This window comes from Saccopteryx leptura, chromosome 3 (assembly GCF_036850995.1).
Source record: "Saccopteryx leptura isolate mSacLep1 chromosome 3, mSacLep1_pri_phased_curated, whole genome shotgun sequence".
NCBI classification, from domain to species: Eukaryota; Metazoa; Chordata; class Mammalia; order Chiroptera; family Emballonuridae; genus Saccopteryx; species Saccopteryx leptura.
In genome coordinates, this window is record NC_089505.1 from 322,923,857 (window position 1) to 322,949,510 (window position 25,654).

A 25,654-nucleotide genomic window follows, 5' to 3' on the forward strand; every position below is an offset into this window, starting at 1 on the left:
ACCATTAGAATTTTCACTACTTTTGATCATACCTTGAGAATCTTGCACATTATCTCATAAACTGAAAATGTTTTTTCTGCTCGGGTCCAGTCCCATGTTGTAACCTTTAAAAGATGAGAAACTAATATGACATCTATGTTAGAAAAATAATGCTTGTCCCCCTTTTTATGTTATTTATATATTATTCTGCATAATGGAAACTGTCACATATGTACAATATAGTTTCTCAGTTGTGAAGTTACTCTCATAGAGGTCCATGTAAAATGTTGTGGTTTTCTCTCTTCTAAGCTTTATTACCATTTCTTTTCCTTTTTCAGTAAATATCTCATGTTACATGCAACAGTTTCCATTTGTACAATGTCTTTACTTATTTCAAATAATGTGTGTATTTTTACATATAAATATTTTTTACATATAAAATATTTATATTTCACATACACATATATATTATTTTACCACTAGTTACCTACAAAAAGAATACTAGGTAGGTAGCAACACTAGCTTTAATTTTATAAAAGACATAATTTATAGTAAAAGTAATTCTAATATGTGAATATTTTACAAAATTATGAAGACTCCAAATATTATAATGACGTTTCACTAAAGTTTGAGCCATATATTTGTTTAATCATAAGAAATTTTTCAAAATAGTAATATATAATAGTAAAAGATATTAATATTAATGGATTTTTTCTTGCCTACCTGTTGTTTTGAACTTCATATAGACATAGACATTCAAAATAACAATAAACAAGTCTTGACAATTTCAAGACCCTATCCATTATTAAACATATAAGTAAGTGGTCTGGCATTTAATATTTTATTCAATAACGATTTACTGAGAATCTACTATTGTGTAAGGTAAATGTTTCTAAAGGCATGCGTGTTAGGTGCAATAAATACCCATAAATATTTAATACAAATCCCAATGACTAGCATATTAGATATCAAAAATATGATTTATCTGATATAGAGAAACCTGTGCCACATAAACATACCTTGATTGTCAGAAATGCCTAAACAGAAGGAACTTCTAGATTTTTCAAGGGTTATAAAATAATCTTTAGTGCCAGAACATATATATTTAGTAAACTATATTGAAAAACACATGGACTATTTTCAATTTTTTTATCTTAATTTCAAAATATATTGCTATTTGTTATTAAGTTGATGTTTTCTTTGTATATATGTACCCTGATTTATTAATGTCACCCCATTAAAATTAATAAAAACTTTTTAAAAATTTGATGTCACTCTGATGTGATAAGGATACAAAAAAATTTTTGGACAAAAACACTTACTGGAGGTGCCAGAAACTTGTAAAGACATGCGCCTCTTAGGGCTAGAAATATTGGAATGTACACACAATCTTGAAGGGGGTCCTGTTCCCTTGTTTCACACCAGCCCATGTAGACTATCTGCAAGGAAATGGAATATAATTATTGCCAAAAATTCTTATATCATATATATTATGTGTATTTTTTATATCTTAATGCACTCATAGAATTAAATTAATAAATCAAAAAAGTAAGTTACCCAGCTTTACCTTCAAAAAGTATATGTGAACCACTCATAAGAAATTATGTTTCTATCAGCACTTATCATGTTTATTTATTCAATTCAACGTGGCATAAATTTTGTCTTCCACATCCAACCAAACATACTATGGAAATATTTCTTTATAAAGAATTTATTGACTTGTATCTGTTTCCCAATTAGTGTCATTTTACTATCTGAAAATGTGACCCCAGAATTAAATATTCAAGTGAGTAGAAAGATATACCAAAGAGAGGTACCCAAAGTTATGACTACTAGTGTGGTGTACCTCATCTCCCCTGTGCCTTTCTTGGTTTAGTTACTAATCTGAGTAAATATTACTGAAACATTATTCCTATATCAAATGACAGTGGAAACAACTCTTTTGCTTCTAGCTCTTAAATTTAAGTGGATCAATTTACAAAAAAATATATATAGTTACTCATCTTTCCATCATTTGACTGTTGTGGAGGTCAAACATGCATATAAACATTTATTAAATAACTCATTTAATAAATTTATTTGAAAATAAATTTATATGTGATTTCATTTATCTATTAGAGGTACCTGGGAGAATATATTTTCCACCTCATATAATTTACTTCAGTTTTACTATTGGCAAAATGTTTTTTCCTGCTCTTAGACTTTCATTTTCATATTGTTTTAAAACAAAAATGTTATTTGAGTATCTACCTGGCTCTATAAGCAATAAAAAATAATCAATTTTTATAGCTTGTTATTATATTATTACTAACCAGTGAAGATTGAGGTGATAAGTTTGTAAGGTATATAAATGTTTTATCAGCCCTGGCTGGCTGGCTCAGTAGATAGTTGGCCAAGCATATGGACATCCTGGGTTTCCTTTCCAATTGGGGTACACAAGAGAAGCAACCATTTTCTTCCCTCTCACTCCCTCTCCCCCTTATTTCCCTCTTTCCCTCCCACAGCCAGGGTCTCAATTAGTTTGAGTGTCAGTCCAGGTGCTAAAGGTAGCTCGGTTGATTTCAGTATTGGCCCCAGACAGGAGTTGCCTCGTGGATCCCAGTTGGGGCACACGTGCAAGTCTTTCTCACTATCTCTGCTCCACTCACTTAAAAAATTTTTATCACTCTGTTGTACAACTGAAACTGATATAATATTGTATATATCAACTGTAATTGAAAAATAAAATTTTATTAAAATTAATTAAAAAATAAGAGTAATAAAGTTTACTAGCTGAAAATACCATAAAGGAAAGAAAAATGACTTAGTTAACTAGAATAATATCTATTTTTTCAGAGTAATTGATATAAAAATGGAGGAGATAATTGTATTCCAGTTTCTAATGTATTATTATGCAATCAGAAAACCCACTAACTGGAGTTATATCAGAAAAAAAGGATAATATTATTTTTAAATGTACTTAAAACACTAGATATTTTGCAGATATTAAATCACTACGAGAAAAAAAAGGTCTTCATAGTCATATGGGGTTGAGAAAAGTGAAGGTTAACTTTTGCCATAGAGGCACTGAATAAAGCAGAATTGATCATAAAATATTGAAATTTTATTTTTTGCTCTAGCATTAAGGCAAAAGTAAAGATCAGGGCCCTCCAACTGGGGTCAGCCTTAGTAAATATGTACTGCTTTTATTACAAATCATAGGTGTTTGCATCGTAACAACAATGTTAAGGAAGAAGTCATTAAGCTTTTTTATGAACAAGAGCTCAGATTTACACCATCCAAATGGTTCAGAAAATGTCAGTTTTGAAATGATTTATGACTTTCGATTTCAGTTCACCCAGGTTTCTGGCTAAAGAAAATTAAATTTTTTTCTGAATAATGATAATATCACCCAACACCTAAATCTATTTTCATAAAAAAAAACTTTGGTCTGGACACAATATAAATAACTAAGAATATAAAGGGGAAATCATAAAACACATCATGAAAAAAAGAATAAATTAGAACAATAGACAGCAGGACTTAGTCATTATTGACACAGACATTAAAGTAGCTATGCTTACTATGTATGAGAAGATAAGATACAAGCTTAAAACTTTCATCAGAAAATATCTAACAATACCATAAGATGTACTAATTAGAAAATAAATGATGTATATTTTTAAAATCATATATTTAGAATTAACAACACATTAAAAGCAGCTGAAGAAAGTCTTTAACCGTTTTTTTTAATGTATTGAGGTGACACTGTTTAATAAAATTTGTACACATTACAAGTGCATGATTCTATTACAGTTTATACTGTATTTTTGTTCACCACCACAATTGAGATCTTTGTTTATCACCATTTACTCCCTCATTTTTCCCTCCACCTTCCCCAACCTACCTCGTCCACACCATTGTCTCTGTCCATGAATTTTTTCCTTTTTGGCTAATACTTCCATTCCTCCACCTAGCCTTATCCTTCCCACAGCTGTCAGCCTGATCTCTATCTATGAATGTGCTTATATTTTCCTTGTTAGTTCATTGGATTTCACATATAAATATAATCATATGATACTTGTCTTTATCTGACTGTCCTATTTTACTTAGCATAATACTCTCCAGGTCCATCAATGCTATCACAAAAGGTAAAATTTTCTGCTTTTTAATGGTTGAAAAATATCCCATTGTGTAGATGTACCTCAGAATTTTTATCCACTCATCTACAGGCTATCCCCAGGTTATAAACAAGATAAGGTAAGTTTTGTTCTTAAGTTGAATTTGCATGTTAAGTTGAAACAGGCACATTTACCTAACTAAATGCAGCTTAGATGTTTGTCTCATTTTTATTTTTCTGTGCATATACATAAACATTTTTATTTTTATTTTATTTTATTTTATTTTTTGTATTTTTCTGAAGCTGGAAATGGGGAGAGACAGTCAGACTCCCGCATGCGCCAGACAGGGATCCACCCAGCACGCCCACCAGGGGGCGACGCTCTGTCCACCAGGGGGCGATGCTCTGCCCCTCCGGGGCGTCGCTCTATTGCGACCAGAGCCACTCTAGCGCCTGGGGCAGAGGCCAAGGAGCCATCCTCAGCACCTGGGCCATCTTTGCTTCAATGGAGCCTCGCTGCGGGAGGGGAAGAGAGAGACAGAGAGGAAGGAGAGGGAGAGGGGTGGAGAAGCAGGTGGGCTCTTCTCCTGTGTGCCCTGGCCAGGAATTGAACCCGGGACTTCTGCACGCCAGGCCGATGCTCTACCACTGAGCCAACCGGCCAGGGCCTTACTTAAACATTTTTAAATTTACAGAACTTTTTTTGTTCATGACCCTTGGATTACCTGTATTGATAGACAGCTTCCAAATCTTGGGCACCTTCCTTATTGGGCACCTTCCAAATCTTGGCCATTATAAAATACGCTGCCACTATGCTATGGAACATAGCAGTGCAGCCACTGTGGAAAGCAGTATGGGTTTATCTCAAAAAATTAAAAATGGAACTGCCTTATTACCTAGTGATTTTCCTTTTGGAAATTTATCTCAAGAAACCTGAAACACAAATTCAAAAAAATATGAAAGAAAAATTAATAAAGTAAATGTATCAGTAAAATGGATCTAGAAGGATGACTACAGAGACAAAGTTTGGGAAGAAAAGATATGAAAATAAAAGAAAAAGTCTTCGGCCTGACCAGGAGTGGTGCAGTGGATAGGGCATTAGATTGGAATGCAGAGGATCCAGATTCGAAACCCTGAAGTTGCCAGCTTCAGAGCGGGCTCACCAGCTTGAGCATGGGATCGCTGGCTTAAGTGTGGGATCATAAACGTGACCCCATGGTCACTAGCTTGAGCCCAAAGGTCATTGGCTTGAGCCCAAAGGTTGCTGGCTTGAGCAAGGAGTCATTCGCTCTGCTGTAGCCCCCAGTCAAGGCACATATGAGAAAGCAATCAGTGAACAACTCAGGAGCTGCAACAAAGTATTGGTATTTTTCATCTCTCCCTTTCTGTCTGCCTGTCCCTATTGGTTCCTCTCTCTAACTCTTTCTCTGTCTCTGTCAAAAAAAAAAAAAAAAAGAGAGAGAGAGAGAAAATGTGTTTGTAGTAAGATACATAAAACTCTTTATTTTATTCTTAAGTAAAGTGTAGAAATATAAGGAGATATATTTGAATAAATAATAGCTAGGAACTTTTCCACATAGATAAAAAGAGTTTAATCCACAGATCAGAAAACAAACAATGTTAACCAATACATAACAGCATTGGAAAGAAAATGCATGTAGATTCTTTACCATGACTCTTAAGAAACACAAAGATTAAAAAAAAAGAACATATTATATGTGGCCAGAAGGGAGGGAAAAATATATCTATTATCTATAAATCTATCTATCATCTATCTATCTATCTATCTATCATCTATCTATCTATCTATCTATCTATCATCTATCTATATAACCTTTACAGAAGGAATGGTGAGATTGATAACTGAATTCTCAACAGGAACAATGAAATCTAAAATTTAATGGAACATAAATATACAGAATAAAAATAATAGTCATATCTGAAACCCAAACACAAAAAGTGAAATGTACACTTCTATAACATATTGATTTAAAATGTTAAAAATCAATACTAAAGGAAAAAAAATGGATTCTTCAGAGAGAAAAAATAGAAAAAAGGGAACTAAAGAATTTAAAATATTTGTGTATATTTATTAATAATTCTTTTGTGACAAAAGCATTACAATTCAGAATGACATAGATTTGATTAAAATTATCTAAGTTTTTGTACTATATAAGTAATTTTTAGCATTATGATTTAGTAGTGTACATTTTGTAATTCCTAAAGTAACTATTTAGGTAGTAACTATTATTTGTAAAGTAAACTCTGCAAAAATATATGAGAGTAAGCAGCAGTTCTGAGACGTTTTGGAATTGCATTCCTTAATATTATTAAATAGAAATTAACCTTCAAGATTTTAATGTGCTATGTTTTTAATATTTATCATGTTATAAAATAAAAGTATAAATTTAAAAATTCTTTAAAGTATATAAAAATAACCACTTACCAAAAAATATAAAACTTCATAATAAACAGTAAAATAAAAACAAAATACAGTACTAAACAATGTTAATTCAAAAGAAAATAAAGTAACAGAACTGATAAAAAAGATGTAATGAGATTATAGAATGTAAACAAAATATGATAGCAGTTATACCATACATAAAAATAATAAATGTGCTCTATAGAGATTTTTCACATGCACACACACACACACACACACACACACACACACACACCCTATACTGTCTCTATAAGGAATCTATAAAACATAAGGTACAGAAAATTTGTAAAGAAAAAATAGAAATTTATAACAAACTGCAGCCAAAATAAACTGGCCTAGCAATACTAATAATAGGAAATACAGACCTAAGGCAAGAATTATTGTTAGAAAAAGAAAGAAAAATTTTATAGTGATGCAGTGTCAAATCTAAAAATATTCATAGTAATAATTAGATTTCTTGTGTCTGATAACATAATTTTAAAAGCTAAAAGTAAAAGAAAAACTGACAGAACACTAACAAAAGAAACAAGTTGGTAATCATGAAAGAGGTGCTTAACACAATTCAATAAAAATTAATCAAATGGGAGTAAAACAAATCCATCACGGTATGAAAATTTTGAACAATACACTTAATAAAATTTGCCTAACTGACATTTAGAACACTAGACTCTACAAAAGTCAAGTACACTTTTTTTAAATGTTTACTGGAAACTGCAAGAAATAATTATGGTTTTTGGTGATAGGGTAGTCACAAATAAGTTTTATCATTCAATAATGTGCTGTGTCCTAAATAGAGCTAGAGAGCAATATTATAAGATAATTAGAATATACACCCAAAATATTTAGAAATTAAATAATACATATCCACAGGTCAAAGAAAGAAACACAAAGGAATTTAAAAACAGTTTGAACTAAAAGACAATGAAAAGTGATATATGACCCTTGAAAGATTCAGCAAAATTTAGTTTTAGAATTTTAATCTATGTGCATATATTTAAAAATTCTTAAATCAATAATCTGAGAATATTAATCAAGACATTAAAATGTGTTAGGAAGGGAGAAGCCTGACCAGGAGGTAGCACAGTGGATAGAACATGGGCCTGGGATGCTGAATACCCAGGTTCAAAACCTTGAAGTTGCCTGCTTGATTGTGAGTTTATCTGGCTTGAGCACAGGTCACCTGCTTGAGCATGGCATTATAGGCATGACTGCATAATCACTGGCTTGAGCCTAAAGGTTTCTGGCTGAAGCCAAAGGTAGCTGGCTTGAATCCAGGGTTGCTGGTTTGAGTAAGTGGTCACTTGCTCTGCTGAAACCCCATGGTCATGGCGCTTATAGGGAAACAATTAACTGAAAAACTTAGGTGTTGCATCAAATAATTGATGCTTCTCATATCTTTTCCTTCCTGTCTGTCCCTGTCTGTACCCCATCTTGCTAAAGAAAAAGAAAAAAAAGAAGCAAAAATGTTTATAAAATGATAGAGAGATTTAACACAAAGTAAATAAAATAAAATATTGGATGCAGTTATTAATAAAGTACAATTGTACGTTATGTATTAATCAAAAGCAAATATATTATATAATAGAGACTAATATAAATAAATCTAGCAAAAGAAGGCATAAATTACTAATATACACAATATCAGAACCTACAGAGATTATACTTATGTTAAAATAAGTATTATAAACAACAGTTTCAACATGTCTAAAATTTTAATGAAATATATTAATTACTTGAAGAATATCACAACAAATGCAGAAAAAAATTTAAATTAACCATCCTATAGTTATTAATACAATTTGATGTGTAATTTAAAATATCCCCAAAAGAAAACTCTGAGTTCTATTAAATCCACATTCAATCTCTCTTAATATTAAGAAAAAATAAACCAAAGAAGAGATCCAAGATGGTGGCAGAGTAGAGGGAAACTACACTCACCTCTTCTCAAGACTAAATTAGATGTACAACTAAATTATAAAATAGTCATCCAAAGTAACTAACTGAAAACTAGCTGAAAGGAAGTATTATAACCAAAGATTTACAGAAGCCACATTAAGACTGGTAGGAAGTGTGGAGATGGGAAAGGACTGGCTAGCCCTGTTCCCACAGATGATGGCTAAGGTTCCAGAGGGATATCTCAATTACATGATGTTCTCCTTGAAGCATGGGGTCTAAACTTCAATCCAGGATCCTCAGCCAAGAGAAGAGCTGGGAAGAGATGCCCACATAACATATGGCTGTGAAAAGCAGTAGGTTTTCTGTTTACCTGGGAGAGATGAGAATTCACTAGGGATAAGCACTATCTTAAAGTACCAACACAAAATTTTGTTTGTAGCTACTCACCCTGGGTTTTGGCAGAGGAAATGTGAAGCAGACTAGAGTTACATGAGGAGAGTGTGGAGTTTGTGACTCTGGGAAGAGAGCTCAAGGGACTGCCACTGTGCTAAGTGATCTTCCTATACTGTAGATGCCATCTTTCTTGGGTGCACTTACTTTTTTCCATGTGGTATCAGCCCAGTGGAAAGCAGTAGCCCAACCCTCTGGACTTCTTTTTGACCACACTGTGGAACTTACATCTTGCTGAGGAGTCAGTTGCATTGGCAAGGGTGTAAAGATCTGAACAAACTCAAGGGATGTCACTGGCTGGATTGAGTAGCTTTGGGACAGGAGTAATTTCCCCCTGCTTTCCTGTGAACATGACTGACACTCTCACAGGAGATCTAAAATCACCCTCTGGGTTATGGAGACCTCAACTGCCTGACTCTCAATGGCTCTGCCTAGCTGAAGTTGGGGGGAAATCCAGGACAGTCTAAGTTGAATGTCTCTGGGATAAAAACTAAATACTCCTAATTTCCCTGAAGCTTGACCAGTACCTTTCTTTTCCAGAACTGTTGTTACCTGGTGATTCACTGTGAATCTACCTCATGCAACTTGAGTAGTACCAGAGGGTCTTTCAGTGACTACACTGAATAGGGAGCCAGAAAGAAGAGGCAAGTAGAGGTAGATCTTGGGTGCCTGGGACTTTTGTTGATCCACTCCTAGGTCTGAGGTTAGTAAAAGCTGGCCTTGGTATGCACTTGGTTCTTCCTGTGTGTACCCAGGCCCAGCAGAGGAAGCTACAAACTGTGTATCACTTGTAGCTTTATAAAAGTTGTCCAGGAACACTCACAGGCAGCATCTGCCTTTGGCCCACTGCAGAGTCCCTCTCAGGCAACCCAGAATCAACTTACCCAGTGGCCACTATCAGGTAATAACAGAGCAAAATTGAATAAGCTTCATAAGAAGCACATGCATAGAGGGCTCTCAAGAGGTGCTGAAGCAAATTCTGCTTTGTGTGGTCAATACTGGCACAGAAGCTCACATGACATGGTTGAGATGTGCCTCAAAGTCAGACAGCCTGAGGATCAATTACACACATAAAAGAGCCAATTGAAATCAAGACTAATTACAACAGTAGTGACCACATAACCCACACAAAGGACATTCCTGGAATACCCAGATCAGATGATTATGGAAACTGTACCACTAGACTACACAAAATACCTACTATATAATGTTACATATGATGGCTGAGAGTCAGGCCAGGAAGGATTGGCATGAAATATTTAAAGTGATAAAAAACAAAGACCTATAATCCAGACTACTTTACACAGCAAAGCTATTATTTAAATTTGAAAGAGAAATAAAGAACTTCTCATATAAAAAAAAATCTAAAGGAGTTTACCAACAAACCAGTATTACAAAAAATGTTAAAAAGCCTGCTCTAAGAAAGAAGAAGAAGAAGAAGAAGAAGAAGAAGAAGAAGAAGAAGAAGAAGAAGAAGAAGAAGGGAAAGAAGAAGAAGAAGAAGAAGAAGAAGAAGAAGAAGAAGAAGAAGAAGAAAAGGAGAAGGAGAAGGAGAAGGAGAAGGAGAAGGAGAGGAGAAGGAGAAGAAGAAGAGAAAGAAGAAGAAGACCACCACAGAGGAACATAGTTAAAATTCTAAAATAGTAATAAATACATACTCATCAATAACCACTTTAAATGTTAAGGGCTTAGATGTTCTAGTCAAAAGGCATAAGATATCTGAATGGATGAGAAAATAAGATCCATATATATGCTGTTGACAGGAGACCCATCTCAGAAGAAAAAATACACACATATTAAAAGTAATGAAATAAAAATGATATTTTATGCAAATTGAGAGGAAAAATATCTGAGATTACAATACTTATATCTAAAACATTAAAACAAGGCTGTATTAAAAGATAAAAAACACTACATAATTATAAAGGGATCAATACAACAAGAGGATATAACCCTTGTAAAGATTTATGCACCGGCCCTGGCCGGTTGGCTCATTGGTAGAGCGTCGGCCTAGCGTGCGGAGGACCCGGGTTCGATTCCCGGCCAGGGCACACAGGAGAAGCGCCCATTTGCTTCTCTACCCCTCCGCCGCGCTTTCCTCTCTGTCTCTCTCTTCCCCTCCTGCAGCCAAGGCTCCATTGGAGCAAAGATGGCCCGGGCGCTGGGGATGGCTCTGTGGCCTCTGCCTCAGGCGCTAGAGTGGCTCTGGTCGCAACATGGCGACGCCCAGGATGGGCAGAGCATCGCCCCCTGGTGGGCAGAGCATCGCCCCATGGTGGGCGTGCCGGGTGGATCCCGGTCGGGTGCATGTGGGAGTCTGTCTGACTGTCTCTCCCTGTTTCCAGCTTCAAAAAAATGAAAAAAAAAAAAAAAAAAGATTTATGCACCAACAAAGAAGCACCTAAATATGAAAAGCAAAAAATTTTTGGACATAAAGAGAAAAATTACAGTAATACATTCATAGTAGGAGGTTTCATCACCCCATTGGCATGAATGGATAAATCTTCCAGAAAGAAAATCAACAATCAAGAACCAGCAGTGTGGCTGTAAATGACATACTACAGCAAATGGATTTAATTGATATCTTTAGAACAGTTTGCCCCAAAGCAGGGGAATAAGCATTCTTTTCAAGTACTCATGAAACATATTCTAAGATAGACCACATGTTAGGGCACAAAACAAGTCACAATAAATTTAAACAGATTATGATGATATCAAACCCTGACCACAAGGGTTTGAAACTAGAAATTAATCAGAAAAACAACAACAACAACTGAGCCTTGGCCAGTTTGCTCAATGGATAAAGCATTGACCTGGCATATGAATGTCCAGGGTTCAATCCCTGGTCAGGGGACACGTGAGAAGTCACCATCTGCTTCTCTTTACCTCCTTCTCCCTTTTGTCTCTCTCTTTACCTCTTGAAGCCAGTGGCTTGATTGGTTTGAGTGTTAGCCCCAGGCACTGAGGATAGTTTGATTGATTAAAGCATTGGCCCCAGACAAGGGTGGCGGAGTGAAGCCCTGTTTGGTAGCAGGAGTCTCTATTGCCCTTCCTCTCACTTAAAAACAAACAACAAACAAACAAACAAAAACACTGAAAATATTCATAAAGACATGGAAGTTAAATAACATAACACTAAACAATGAATGGATTAACAATGAGATAAAGGAAGAAATCAAAAGATACCTTGAAAAAAATGGAAATAAAAACTAAAAACCTAAAATCTATGTAAAAACAAAAGCTGTCTTAAAAAGAAAATTCATAGCATTACAGGCCTATCTCAAGAAACATCTCAAATAAATAATTTATCTTTACACTTAAAGAAAATAGAAAAAGAATAACAAACAAAGCCCAAAGTGATTAGAAGAAAGGCAATAATTAAGATCAGAGCAGAAATAAACAAGATCTATAAAAACAATACAAAAAATAGAAATAAATGTGTTACACCACATAAAGAAAATGAAATATAAATACTACATTATCATATCAGTAGATGCAGAAAAAGCTTTGATAAAATCTAACACGCACTTATAAAAAAAAACACCTCAGCAATATAAGAATAGAGGAACTATATCTCAATGTAATAAAGGCCACATATGACCAAACCACAACAAATATCATACATAATGGTCAAAAAATACAAATGTTTCCCTTAAGATTGGGAACAAGATAGGGATGTCTGCTTTCACTGCTGTTATTCAAAATAAAACTGGAAATACTAGCCACAACAATCAGACCAGAAGAAGAAATAAAAAGCATCCAAATTGGAAAATAACAAGTAAGATTGTCATAATACTGTTAATAGGGAACCCTAAAGATTTTACCAAAAGCCCTGGCCAGCTGCCTCAGTGGTAGAGCATCAGCCTGGTGTGTGGTAGTCCCAGGTTTGATTCCAAGTCAGGGAACACAGGAGAAGCACCCATATGCTTCTCCACCCTTCCTCATCTCCTTTCCCTCTCTCTCTTCTCCTCCTGTAGCCAAGGCTCCAAAGGAGCAAAGTTGGTCTGGGTGCTGAGGATGGCTCCATGGCCTCTGCCTCATGTGCTAGAATGGCTTCAGTTGTAATGGAGCAACAGCCCAGATGGGCAAAGAATTGTGCCCTAGTGGGCATGCTGTGTGGATCCTAGTTGGGTGCATGCAGGAGTCTTTCTTTCTGCCTTCCTGCTTCTCATTTTAGAAAAATAAAAGGATTTCTCCAAAACACTGGCCAATAAATTTAATAATATAGCAGAATATAAAATAAATGTGTAGAAATCAGTTGGAATATTATGTACCATTAATAAACTATCAGAAAGGAATTCTATTTACAGCTGCATACAAAAATATAAAATACTTAGAAATAAATTTAACCAAGAATATAAAAACCTGTACTCAGAAAATTATGACATTGAAGAAAAATATTGAGGAAGATAAAAATAAGAAAATAATTGGTATCATTAAAATTTCCATATTACTCAAAAGAGGCTATTGATTCTATGCAATTTCTATCAAGATAGTAATGATGTATTTCACAGGACTAGAACAAATATGCTAAAAATTTATATTGAATCACAAAAGACCTTGAATAGCCACAGCCATCTGTGAAAGAAGAACCAAGCTAAAGGGATTGCACTACCTGATACATTACTATATTACAAGGACATAGTAAACAGAACAGAATGATACTGGCATTAAAAAAAGATATAAAGTTCAATGGAACAGAATAAAAAGCCCAGAAATAAACCTGCATGTCTATAGTCAATTAATACCTTACAAGTTTAACAAAACATACAATGCAGTAAACATACTTTATCCAACAAATGGTGTTGTAAAATTGGACAGTTATGTGCAAGAAATAAAACTAGGCCACCAAATTACACCATACACAAAAATATATTCAAAATAAATTAAAGGCTTAAGTATTTAAACAGAAACTATAAAAATCCTAGAAGTAAACATGGGCTGTAAAATTTCAGACATATCTTGGAGCAATATTTTTTCTAATACTGTATATATCTTTGAGTAGAGGACATACCAGATATTAAACTGATAAGAACAGATGCTACATTTGACCTTAGCCATGGCAACAAACAATAAAATAAACAAAAAATGGTACTATATCAAACTAAAAATTTTTTGCATAGCGAAGGAAACTATCAACAAAATGAAGAGATGATGATGCACAGAATAGGAAAACATATTTGCTGATACATTTGATAAGTGGTCAATATCCAAAATTTTGAAGAAATTATAAAACTCAACAACTCGAAAAGCAACATTTCAATTTAAAAAATGGGTAAAGAACCTAAATAGACTTCAAAGAGGACATGCAGATAGTAAATCAAAATATAAAAAGATGCTCAACATTATTAATCATCTAAGAGACGCAAATTAAAACCACAATGCAATATTACCTTATACCTGTCAGAATAGCTATCATCAATAAAATCACAAACAACAAATGTTGATGAGGACATGGAGTGTTGATGGGAATGCAGATTGGTGCAGCCCCTGTGAAAAGTGTTGTGTAGTTAAATCAAAAAATCAATAATAGAACTACTGTATGACCAGTGATTCCCCTTCAGAGAATTTATCCAAAAAAATCCTAAATCACTAATTCAAAAAATATATATGTGCTCTTATATTTATTGCAGCATTATTTACAATAGCCAAGATTTGGAAGCAGCCCAAGTATTCATCAGTAGCTGACAGGGTAAAAAATCTGTGGTATATTTACACAATAGAATACTACTCAGCCATAAAAAAGAAATTCTATCCTTTGTGGCAGCATGAATGGACCTGCAGAGCGTTATGCTAAATAAACTAAGCAAATCAGAGAAATATAAATACCATGTGATTTTTCACATAAGCAGAAACTAGTTAACAGAATCAACTAACAAGCAAAATAGGGACAGACTCATAGCTAGATAGTAGGATAACAGCTATCAGGGGTTGTGTGGTTTGGGAACTGGGTAGGAAGGGTGTAGGTATTGAAAAAAGACAGAAAAACTCATGTACATGAACAACAGTGTGGTGATTGTAGGGGTAGGTGTGGGTGGAGGTGGAGGAGTGTTTAGGGGTATATATAGTCATGAAAGGAAACTTGACTAAGGGTGGTGACCACATAATACAGTCTAGAGGTGATATTTTGTTGAACTGGGTACCTGAAACCAGAGTCACCCGAATAAACTCAATAAAGAGGGGAAAATACCAAAGAAAAAATTAACTACATATTTGAGAAATCCTTAAAGAATAGAATAACTCAATGATCACTTTTAATTCAATTTATGAGGCCAAAGTGACCTTAACAGTTTAAGGTAGTCAATATGAAAAAGGAAATTTAGATTTTTATCACTTTAAATATAAGAATTGTATAAACTGTTAATCAAATAAATTCAGTGATATTTAAAAGCATCAATATAATTTACCACATAAACAGAATGAAAAATTAAAATTGTTTAACCACTCTGCTTACACCTAAAACTAATAAAAAATATTATTGAATGTAAGCTGCAGGTTGAAAATAAAAAATAAAAAATTTAGACAACTCTTTAAAAATGTAGAAAATCTTTTAATGAAATCCAACATTTACTCATAACAATGATTCTCAAGTTATCAAAATAAAACCTCTTAATCTAAATAAAGGTATTTATATTAAAAAAACAGCAATGTACTTAATGGTCTATTTTTTTAATGTATCTCCCTGAGATCAGTAATAGTACAGGAATATTCACCATCACATTAAAATTCAAGGATAAATTTGAGATTTTTACTATGTTGTAAAAAATAAAATAAAAGTGGTAAGTTTAGGAAAAAAATAATTTTTATTGATATTTGAATTTGTATATGAGAATGTAAAATAGCCTGACCACGCAGTGGCACAGTGGATAGAGCATTGGACTGGGACGCAGAGGACCCAGGTTTGAAAACCTGAGATCACTAGCTTGAGTGTGGGCTCATCAGATTGAGTGCAGGGTCGCTGGCTTGAGTGTGGGATCATAGAGAAGACCCCATGGTCGCTGGCTTGAAGCCCAAGATCACTGACTTGAGCAAGGGATCACTTGCTCTGCTGCAGCTCCTGGATCAAGGCACATATGAGAAAGCAATCAATGAACAACTAAGGAAACTAAGGAGCCACACAAAGAATTGATGCTTCTCATCTCTCTCCCTTCCTGTCTTTCCCTATCTTTCCCTCTCTCTGTCTTTCTCTTCATTTCTGTCACAAAAATTGAATAAATAAAAAATAAGCTATATTACTGAGTGTCCCAGACAATAGAAAAATTATAATTTTCAAATAAGATACTAACAGTGAAGTACAATAAGAAAAGGAGAAACAGACAAGCATATTAATGAATCATTTTCTCAAAGAAAGTTTGGTTTTTCAACAAAAAAATATATTTGACTTAAGTGGCCATAAAAATGCTACTAGCTTTATTGACATATACTTGACAAATAAAAATTATATATACTTGTTTTAAAATATGATATTTTGATATATGTATTCATTGTGAAATGATTACCATAACCAAACTAGTTAATATCTCAATCACCTCACACAGTTAAAATTTGTGTGTGGAAAATAGTATGGAGATTCCTCAAAAAATTAGAAATCAAAATGCCTTTTGACCCAGCTATCCCACTTTTAGGAATATACCCCAAGAACACCATAGAACTGTTCCAAAAGGAGAAATGCATCCCCATGTTTATGGCAGCATTGTTCACAATAGCGAAGATCTGGAAACAGCCCAAGTGTCTGCCAGTGGATGAGTGGATTAAAAAGCTTTGGTACAGCCCTGGCCGGTTGGCTCAGCGGTAGAGCGTCGGCCTAGCGTGCGGAGGGCCCGGGTTCAATTCCCAGCCAGGGCACACAGGAGAAGCACCCATTTGCTTCTCCACCCCTCCGTGGCGCCTTCCTCTCTGTCTCTCTCTTCCCCTCCCGCAGCCAATGCTCCATTGGAGCAAAGATGGCCCGGGCGCTGGGGATGGCTCTGTGGCCTCTGCCTCAGGCGCTAGAGTGGCTCTGGTCGCAACATGGCGACGCCCAGGATGGGCAGAGCATCGCCCCCTGGTGGGCAGAGCGTCGCCCCATGGTGGGCGTGCCAGGTGGATCCCGGTCAGGCGCATGCGGGAGTCTGTCCGACTGTCTCTCCCTGTTTCCAGCTTCAGAAAAATGCAAAAAAAAAAAAAAAAAAAAAAAAAAGCTTTGGTACATATATACTATGGAATACTACTCAGCCATAAGAAATGATAACATCGGATCATTTACAATAAAATGAATGGACCTTGATAACATTATACGGACTGAAATAAGTAAATCAGAAAAAACTAAGAACTATATGAATCCATACATAGAAGGGACATAAAAATGAGACTCAGAGACATGGACAAGAGTGTGGTGGTAAAGGGGAGTGCTGGGGGGGGGGGAGGGGAGGAAGGAGAGAGAGGGGTTGGGGAGAGGGGAGGGAAAAGAAGAAAAAAATAAAAATAAAAAAAAATTGTGTGTGTGTGTAGTAAGAACACTTCATATCAACTCTCTTAGTACATTTCAAGTACACAATACTGTATTAATTGTAGTCATCATTCTGTATATTGGAACTTTAAAACCAATATATTTTACATTACTGAACCTTTGTACACTTTGATCTACATCTCCCTATTTCTCTTACCTTTCTAGCTCCTAGAAGTTACCATTTAATCTTTGTTTTTATTCATTTGACTCTTTTTATATTTTACATAAAAATAAAATTACAATGCATTTGTTTTGCACTTCTTAGCTTATTTCACTTAGCATAATGTCTCCCAAATTTAATCCCAATGTCACAAATGACAGGATTTTCTTTATTTTCAAGCTGAAAAATATTTATATGTATCACATTTTCTTATCCATTATTCTGTCTATGGACAAGGTTTGATTTAATATTTTGGCTATCATTAACAATGCTGCAAGAACTTTGGAATGCAGATATCACTTACAGATACTGATTTCTTTTTCTTAGGGTGTATTCCTTGAATTGAGATTGCTGGATCATATGGTAGCTTTAATTTTTTTTTTTTTTTGAGGCATCTCTGTAATGGCTGTACTGATTTATTCTTCCACCAACAGTGTACATGACTTCTGTTTTGTAACATCCTCACTATATTTATCTTTTGTCTTTTTGATATAGCCATTTTAACAAGTGTAAGAAATTCATCACTATGGTTCCATGATGATTTAATGATATTATATTTTCATATGCCTATTGGTCATTTGTATGTTTTCCTTTGAGAAATGTCTATTCACGTCCTTTGGCCATTTTCTAATTGGGTTTTATGTCTTTTTGTTATTGAATGTTGAGTCCCTTATACATGTTGGATATTAATTTTTTTAAGAGAAAGAGAGGTCTCTATTAATGTCTTTGATACTATTTGTTAATTTTGTTATTTGTGTTCTTATTAAGTTTCAAGAGTTCATATTAATTTTCAAGTTTGCATATTTTAAATAAAAGTGTTTTATGGGATATGCACTTTGCAAATATTTTCTCACATTCTGTGGCATCTTATTCTATCGACACCATGTTTTACAAGCAAACAGATTTTGGTTGTTTGTTTTTACTTTTAATGAAGTCTAGCTTAGCAAGGACGTTTTTTATCATTGTTTGTTTGTTTTTAATATTTCAATTACACTTGACATGCAAAGATCTCTTCCATAGATCCTACCTTAGACATATTTAAGAACTTTTTCCTATGTTACCCTCTGGAAGTTTTATAATTTTGGATTTTACATTTAGGGCTATGACATAGTTTTTGTTGTTGTTTGTTTGTTTGTTTTTTAGTTAATTGCTGTGAATAGTGTCAGGTCTATGTCTAGATTTTTCTTTTTATAAGTGAATATACAATTTTTACAGTGCAATTTGTTTAAAAGGCTATATTTTCTTTATTGCATTACCTTTGCTTTTTAGTTAAAGATTGCTTAATTCTTGTGTATATCTATTTCTGGTCTTTCTATTCTCCTCAAGAAGGAGGGCATGGTAATGCTGGCTAATTTCTCCATTTCTGGTCTAGAGAACATGAAGCCATCTACCTAAATCTCACCACTGCAGCAACCAAGCTACCAGACACTTGGTAGGTTTCTGCCTGAATTTTTCCCTTAAGTTCATCTACTCTGTATGGGTGTAGGACCAGAACACACAATGCTCCACCACTTTTGGAAGGGGTTTTGCCTGCCCCTAAGACACTCCTTGTTACTGCATTTTCACCTTCAGGGTGACTACCAGCCAGACTCTGAGTCTGCCAAAGGCAGTTTCAGCCAAAACCTCCACCTCCTCAGAGTAGGAGGAGTCAGAAACTTCTGCTACAGCCTATCAGAGCCACTCCACTGGCACACATGCAGCCCTTCCTCCAGCTACTTGTTCATTAACCATTCCAGCTCCTGCCACAGCCAGTGCTTGGCTTCCAGCTTGCTCTGGAGTTCTTGTGCTCGCAGCTCCTTCTCCAGCTACTATACTAGCTCCTGCCACCACCAGTGCTTGGCCTCTAGCTCATACTGGAGCTCTTGGATTCAGGCAGTCTCTTGCAGAGAGCTTTTGGTTTCTGCTCACTGGGCTGTAAAAAGCACCTACTCCATGGCTCCCAACAGACTAGCCATAGGAACCACATGCTTAAGAATGGCCAGCTACTCCCCTAACCCCCTCTTCAAGGGCTCTTGTATTTCCATACCAGTCTAGAAATGAATACTGCCCACTCTGCCAGGGGAAATGCTGGTGGTTGAGGCCAGGCAGGTTCACAATGGATTCAGATAGACCAAAGAAGAACAGCAGAGTCAAAAGTCATTGGGCCATTTCCGTTTATTAAATTCTCTCAGAGGTGGGCTACTGAACAAGCAGGGAAAAACTGCTTCTTGCAGTGGTGGAAAAGCAGTCAGGAAAACCACTCCTGGGGGAAAGTAACCATAACCTTATATAGGCTACACACACGTTGCTTTCTGCCACATGCTCACTCACTAATCATGCAAAGTACTTGCAGCGGGAAAACAAGCTCACTGCTTTCTAATATTAATGCATTCTTTATTTTTCTCCTATTGTTCTTTGCATTCAGTAGACACCACTCCCACTGAGTGAGTAGAGGTCATTCAGCTCAAATAACAAGCCAGACTATGCCTTGTCACAGCCTTTGATGTTATTTGGTATCAAGTTCACCTCCCCTCTCAAATCAGGAAGCCAGCATGTTTTCTTTTCCTCAGAGTAGCAATCAAAGCCACTCCTTCAGTCTTTTCCAGAAAATTATTTCTCTGTCCAAACCCATTGTAATGTCAGCCACACACTATTTGATAAATGTCTCATCAGGTAATTTTATTATGGAATGGGGGACTTTTATAAGACTTCCGCTATGTTAATGTTTCTCTAAGAGAAATCTTAATAAAATGAATTAGACAGAGAGCTAAAAATGGAAGAAAAAATTACAAATTGAACTAAATGTATCTGAGTGCTCTGGTACAAGCAGAAAGTGGCTTTCACTTCTGATAGAAGGGCATGTGGTTGATTGCCAGTTTACAGATGAACCTATTGTCATCTTTATATAAACTATGGAAAACCATCTCCTTTCCTACTTGTCAATTGCTTCTTTGAAAGCCACTGCTGAGCCAGCAATTACTACAGCGGCACAAAGCCAATGGGAACCATGGCAATTATTCTGATTTGTCCCCACAAAGGGTTGGCTATAAAGGCTTTTTCAAGACATGGAAATTAAGTAGCTTTGGACTGTGCCAGGGTTTTTTGGAGAGTGGCAATCAGGAGAGTAATAAAGAGACATCACTGTCAGCATAAAAAGGCAGATAGACTTGAAAGCAGGGACAAAGTGTGTTAATAGGAAATAGAATGGCTATTTTCTGGCAACATGTGTCAATGTTATCTAAAATCCACTGTTCCTCTTAGATTGACCATGCTCTGACACATAAAATAATTATAGGCCATCTTAATTCACATTTAAAGAGTAAAATTTGTTGGCAGTGAAACAGCACCGGGTGATAGACTGGGAAAGTTAAACTGGACTTTGGTAATTTGACTTCTGGCTAAGAACAAATTTAAAGCCAAGACTCAAAGTATAAGAGAAAATGTATTTAGAAAGTCACAGAGGTACAAGTGAGCTATAATATAAATTGGCTTAGGAAACAAGTGGAAGAGGCAAATGAAGGGGACACGGGAGAGAAGCGATTAAAGTCAGTTGGTGCCCCGGGCGCAGAAGAAAATATTGGGCCTCTTAAAAAAAAGAGAGAGACAGAGAAAATAAAAATACAGGTTAACCATGTTTTTAAATAAATAAAAAATATTATGTACTATTAATGTTAAAATTGCACATATAAAACCAAACTTGGTGTCATTAGAAAAAACTGTAAAGTTGGGGTTTGCAGGGCCCATCAGAAGTCAGGGCCCAGGGCGTGCCCAGTATGCCCCCAGTTAAATCAGCCTCTGCCTTGAAATTTTAGCAGAGAAAAAAGTTAAAAAATGTGCCTGGAGGGAAGTGGAGGGGACAAGAAAGATGCAGACCTGTTCCCAAGAGGAGAGTGTTGTCTTCTGTCCTAAGGGATTTTAAGGGTGGGAGTTTTAGGGGAGGCTCCAGATTAAGGTCACAAGAGACTATTTAGTAGTATCCCAAGTGTGTCCTTTCAGGATCATGGTCTCCACTGATTGGTTAGCACCGGGATCAAAGGTCATTAGTCAATGCAGCTGGTCTTGAGGTCAACCATATCATAGCTTGTCAGATTTACTGCTTTTCTGGGCCTAAAGCTAAAACACTACTGAGGCCTAGACCAGTGGTTCTCAACCTTTCTAATGCCGTGACCCTGCAATACAGTTCCTCATGTTGCGGTGACCCCAAACCAAAAAATAATTTTGGTGGCTACTTCATAACTGTAATTTTGCTACAGTTATGATTCGGAATGTAAATACCTGATATGCATATGTATTTTCCAATGGCTTTAGGCGACCCCACTGGGGTCGCGACCTACAGGTTGAGAACTGCTGGCCTAGACATATTTGATGTGGATCAGGACCTCATTGTGATGGTAGCTTAATTATTTGAACCTAGTATTATTTCCTCCTGTTAGCAGGTTTAAATCTATATTACTAGTAATATGCTAGTGGAGAAAATGTCAGGGCAGGGTCCAAACTTCATGATCAGCAGCTTGAAAGGTCAGAGGGTCTAAATTGCATAATCAGTCATATACTAGGAGAGAAAATGTCATCATGGGGTTGATATCCTTGTTTTTCCAGTTTTACCCATTGCTAGGCACCTGGAGCTTTCCACTCTGGTGACTTTCTGTATCTGGCTCATCATTCTTGCTTTACTCATGTTTAACTGCCTACCACAAAACTGGCACGTGCTGCATAGACAACTGGAATTCACAACTCTCTTCTTTGACAACAAACCCACATAATTTACTTTATTAAAATCTTGCTTCTCATACTTACATTTTCAATCTTTACCTTACTCTCTCTATTTATGCTTTAGCACTATTTTCTAGTGATAACTTTTCTCTTCCTAGCTATGCTATCTCAGGTCAATGCCCATGTAGTTCAAATGGGTGTGGTGTCTTCCCACCCGGGAACTAGGCTTGGTAGTTCAGATACCACCAATTTTATTTTGAATCTGCAAGTGAAAATGGATATCTTCAATGTTCATTTGTTACATAAACACTGTTCCTTTTTGACAGCATTCATATGTTTGGCTTTGGACTTGATTATATTTTACTGATTTCATAATATCTGGCTAATAGTTATATATGATTTAGTTCTTTTACTTATTATTTTACAATATTAATAGCATGTATAATATATATTTTTAACAATTTTCTTTATTAATTTTCATAGAGAGAGAATGAGGAGGGAGAAGCAGGAAGCATACACTTGTAGTCACTGCTTCCTGTATGTGTCTTGACCAGGCAAGCCCAGGAATTTAAACTAGCAATGTCAGCATTCCAGGTCAATGCTTTATCCAAAGTGACACCATAGATCAGCACAATATGTTTTCTTAAGCTAATAAAAACAAAGTACATGACATAATATTTATTATTTTATAATATAGTACCTTAATTCCCAAGCATAAACCACCTTCTACTACTAGAATGCAACTGTAAATGTTAATATAATTTAATAAACATTTTTATATTTTGAGCACTGCTGTATTGTTTGAAGTGAACTAACGTCAAAACATTTTTGTTTGTTTCTTTGTATGTTTGTTTTTTTAGAGAGATAAGTAGGAAGAGAGAGAAAGAGAGACAGAAACATTGAGCTGTTCCTGCATGTGCCCTGACCAGGGATCAAATTTGCAACTTCTGCATTTCAGGATGACTATCCAACCAAGCTACCCAGCCAGGGCTTTGAAGTATTTTTTTTTCTTTTTTTTTTTTTTTTTACAGAGACAGAGAGAGGGATAGATAGAGACAGACAGACAGGAACAGAGAGAGGTGAGAAGCATCAATCATTAATTTTTTGTTGCAACACCTTAGTTGTTCATTGATTGCTTTCTCATATGTGCCTTGACCGGGGGGGGGGGGGCGCTACAGCAGACTGAGTAACCCCTTGCTCGAGCCAGCAACCTTGGGTCCAAACTAGTGAGCTTTGCTCAAACCAGATGAGCCTGTGTTCAAGCTGGCGGCCTTGGGGTCTCGAACCTGGGTCCTACGCATCCCAGTCCGACGCTCTATCCACTGCACCACCGCCTGGTCAGGCTGAAGTATTTCTTAATGTTAAATCACATTGAGTTGAACTTTAACATTTCAACTAACACTAAAAAAAGTCAGTGAAATGTACAAGACACATGCACTGGTTCAGTGCCTGCATCATCAAAACAGTGTATGCACTTTGGAACATAAAATCAATCCACTAATTTCTGAATGGGATGACTGTGTTTCTTAAGCCAAACATTCTTACTATAAGTTTGTGTTGTACTAAACACCTACATCTTAATTCTTATATCAAGGTAAATGAGTTTCACAATTTGGCCAATTAAATTAAGCTTAAGAAAGTGACAAAATAAATAAATATAGTGGTTGTTCTATGCAAACATTATTTAAACCAGCGGTTCTCAACCTGTGGGTCACCTAAAGCTTTGTAAGATTTGCCTCTTCTTTTTAGCTGCTTCATCTCCTCTTGCAACTGTGTGGTTTTATCACAGAATCTTCTGTAGAAAGACTGCAGTGTGGACTTAGACTGGCCTCACCCCACCAACCACTTTACAGGTTGCAAACTTGATGGGTTAAGGTAGCTGAGGTTGGAAATATCACATTAGTGGGACTCCCCTACTTCAGGGGTCTCTTGGTCAGAAACTCAGTACAAGGAAAGTGGCCCATACTCCAGAGTCCATTCCTTAGACACTGCCGGATACTCCTCTCCTCAGTGATACAAGCAGCAGGCTTAGATTGGGTCAGGCTGATAGTCTCCTCTGTAGAAGTTCTTCCAGCTTGTTAGCCCTTGGTCTACCCTGGAGCAGATTGTGCCCCCTCCAGAGAGTAGCTAAGCCCCTTGACTGGAGCCAACAATAGGTTTGCAGGTACCCATGCTTTGAATGTCTGTGTCAGACAGTCTCTCCCTTGTCTTGTGAAACTTAGCCCAACGGGTCACAACATTCAGAACCTGAACTGGCTGAGTATAAATCTCCACCTTGTCCAATGCACACTAGCCACTGTACTGGTACTGATCACAGAAAGCAGAACTCACCTTAGCTGGGCCTAGTGTTCAGTGAACCCTCCCTTAGGACACTCTGCCTGCAAGAGTCATTAGGTCCTGAACTAACGCTCTCTGCAGCTGGCCTCTGGATGTGCCAGCTCTCGACCTCTCTGGAGGAAACCCAGAGCAGACCAGTGGGGGATACTGCCTGTGACTGGCTCTCAGAAACCTTGGAGCTACAAGCAATCCAGAGTTTGTGGCTTCCTCTGTCAGGCCCCAGGTGCACCTGAAAATACTAATCTGCACACAGGTAGGCTGGCTTTCACCCATAGTCAGTGGCCTTGGGGGAAGGTCAGCAAAAGGCCAAGGTTCCTTTAAACCCCACCTCCTGCAGCCTCTGTCTGCTGGCTACTTGTTGGGCTTGGCTACTAAAATAAAATCTCTGGTTGAGTCTAGAGCCTGGAGCAATTCTGGGATTAGGAAGGATAGTGTTGTGGCTCTTCTCCTTGGCTCCAGATGTCGGTCTGACCAGACCACCCCAATACATATAATTAAATTAAAAAACACATATCATTCAATGTTAAAAATTAATAATATTAAAAATCAAGTATATATGTTCAATATATAAAATATTTGTTTTTTAATTTCTTTTTTGTATTTTTCTGAAGTTGGAAATGGGGAGGCAGTCAGACAGACTCCTGCATGCGCCCGACTGGGATCCACCCGGCATGCCCACCAGTGGGCGATGCTCTGCCCATCTGGGGCATCACTCTGCCGCAATCAGAGCCATTCTAGCGCCTGAGGCAGAGGCCACAGAGCCATCCTCAGTGCCTGGGCAAACTTTGCTCCAGTGGAGCCTCGGCTGCGGGAGGGGAAGAGAGAGACAGAAAGGAAGGAGAGGGGGAGGGGTGGAGAAGCAGATGGGCGCTTCTCCTGTGTGCCCTGGCTGGGAATCGAACCCTGGACTCCTGCACGCCAGGCCGACACTCTGCCACTGAACTAACTGGCCAGGGCCAATATATAAAATATTATATTGAAGTAATGGAACACTTGAAAAGAAAAATAGAAGAATAAATGTACACATTATTTTTTAAGTTAGGGGCTCTTTAACTCATCTCTAATAAAATGAAGAATGATTATTAATTAGATAATTATAGCAAGGTAAAT

At 36.4% G+C, this 25,654-nt stretch overlaps 1 protein-coding gene and 1 pseudogene across 4 annotated transcripts in view; both read right to left on the reverse strand.

Annotated features, from left to right (window-relative positions):
- The window catches only part of SNTG1 (syntrophin gamma 1), a 587,020-nt gene that overhangs the window by 69,860 nt on the left and 491,506 nt on the right, over positions 1-25,654 (reverse strand). For all 4 annotated transcript variants that reach the window (XM_066379071.1, XM_066379069.1, XM_066379070.1 and 1 more), the window contains 2 exons: positions 1,302-1,418; positions 33-104 (listed from right to left, as the gene is read on the reverse strand). In XM_066379071.1, the coding sequence (XP_066235168.1) occupies positions 33-104; positions 1,302-1,418 (189 nt within the window). The remainder of the gene's footprint in view (positions 1-32; positions 105-1,301; positions 1,419-25,654) is intronic.
- LOC136401779 (U2 spliceosomal RNA) lies at positions 13,813-13,941 on the reverse strand (annotated as a pseudogene).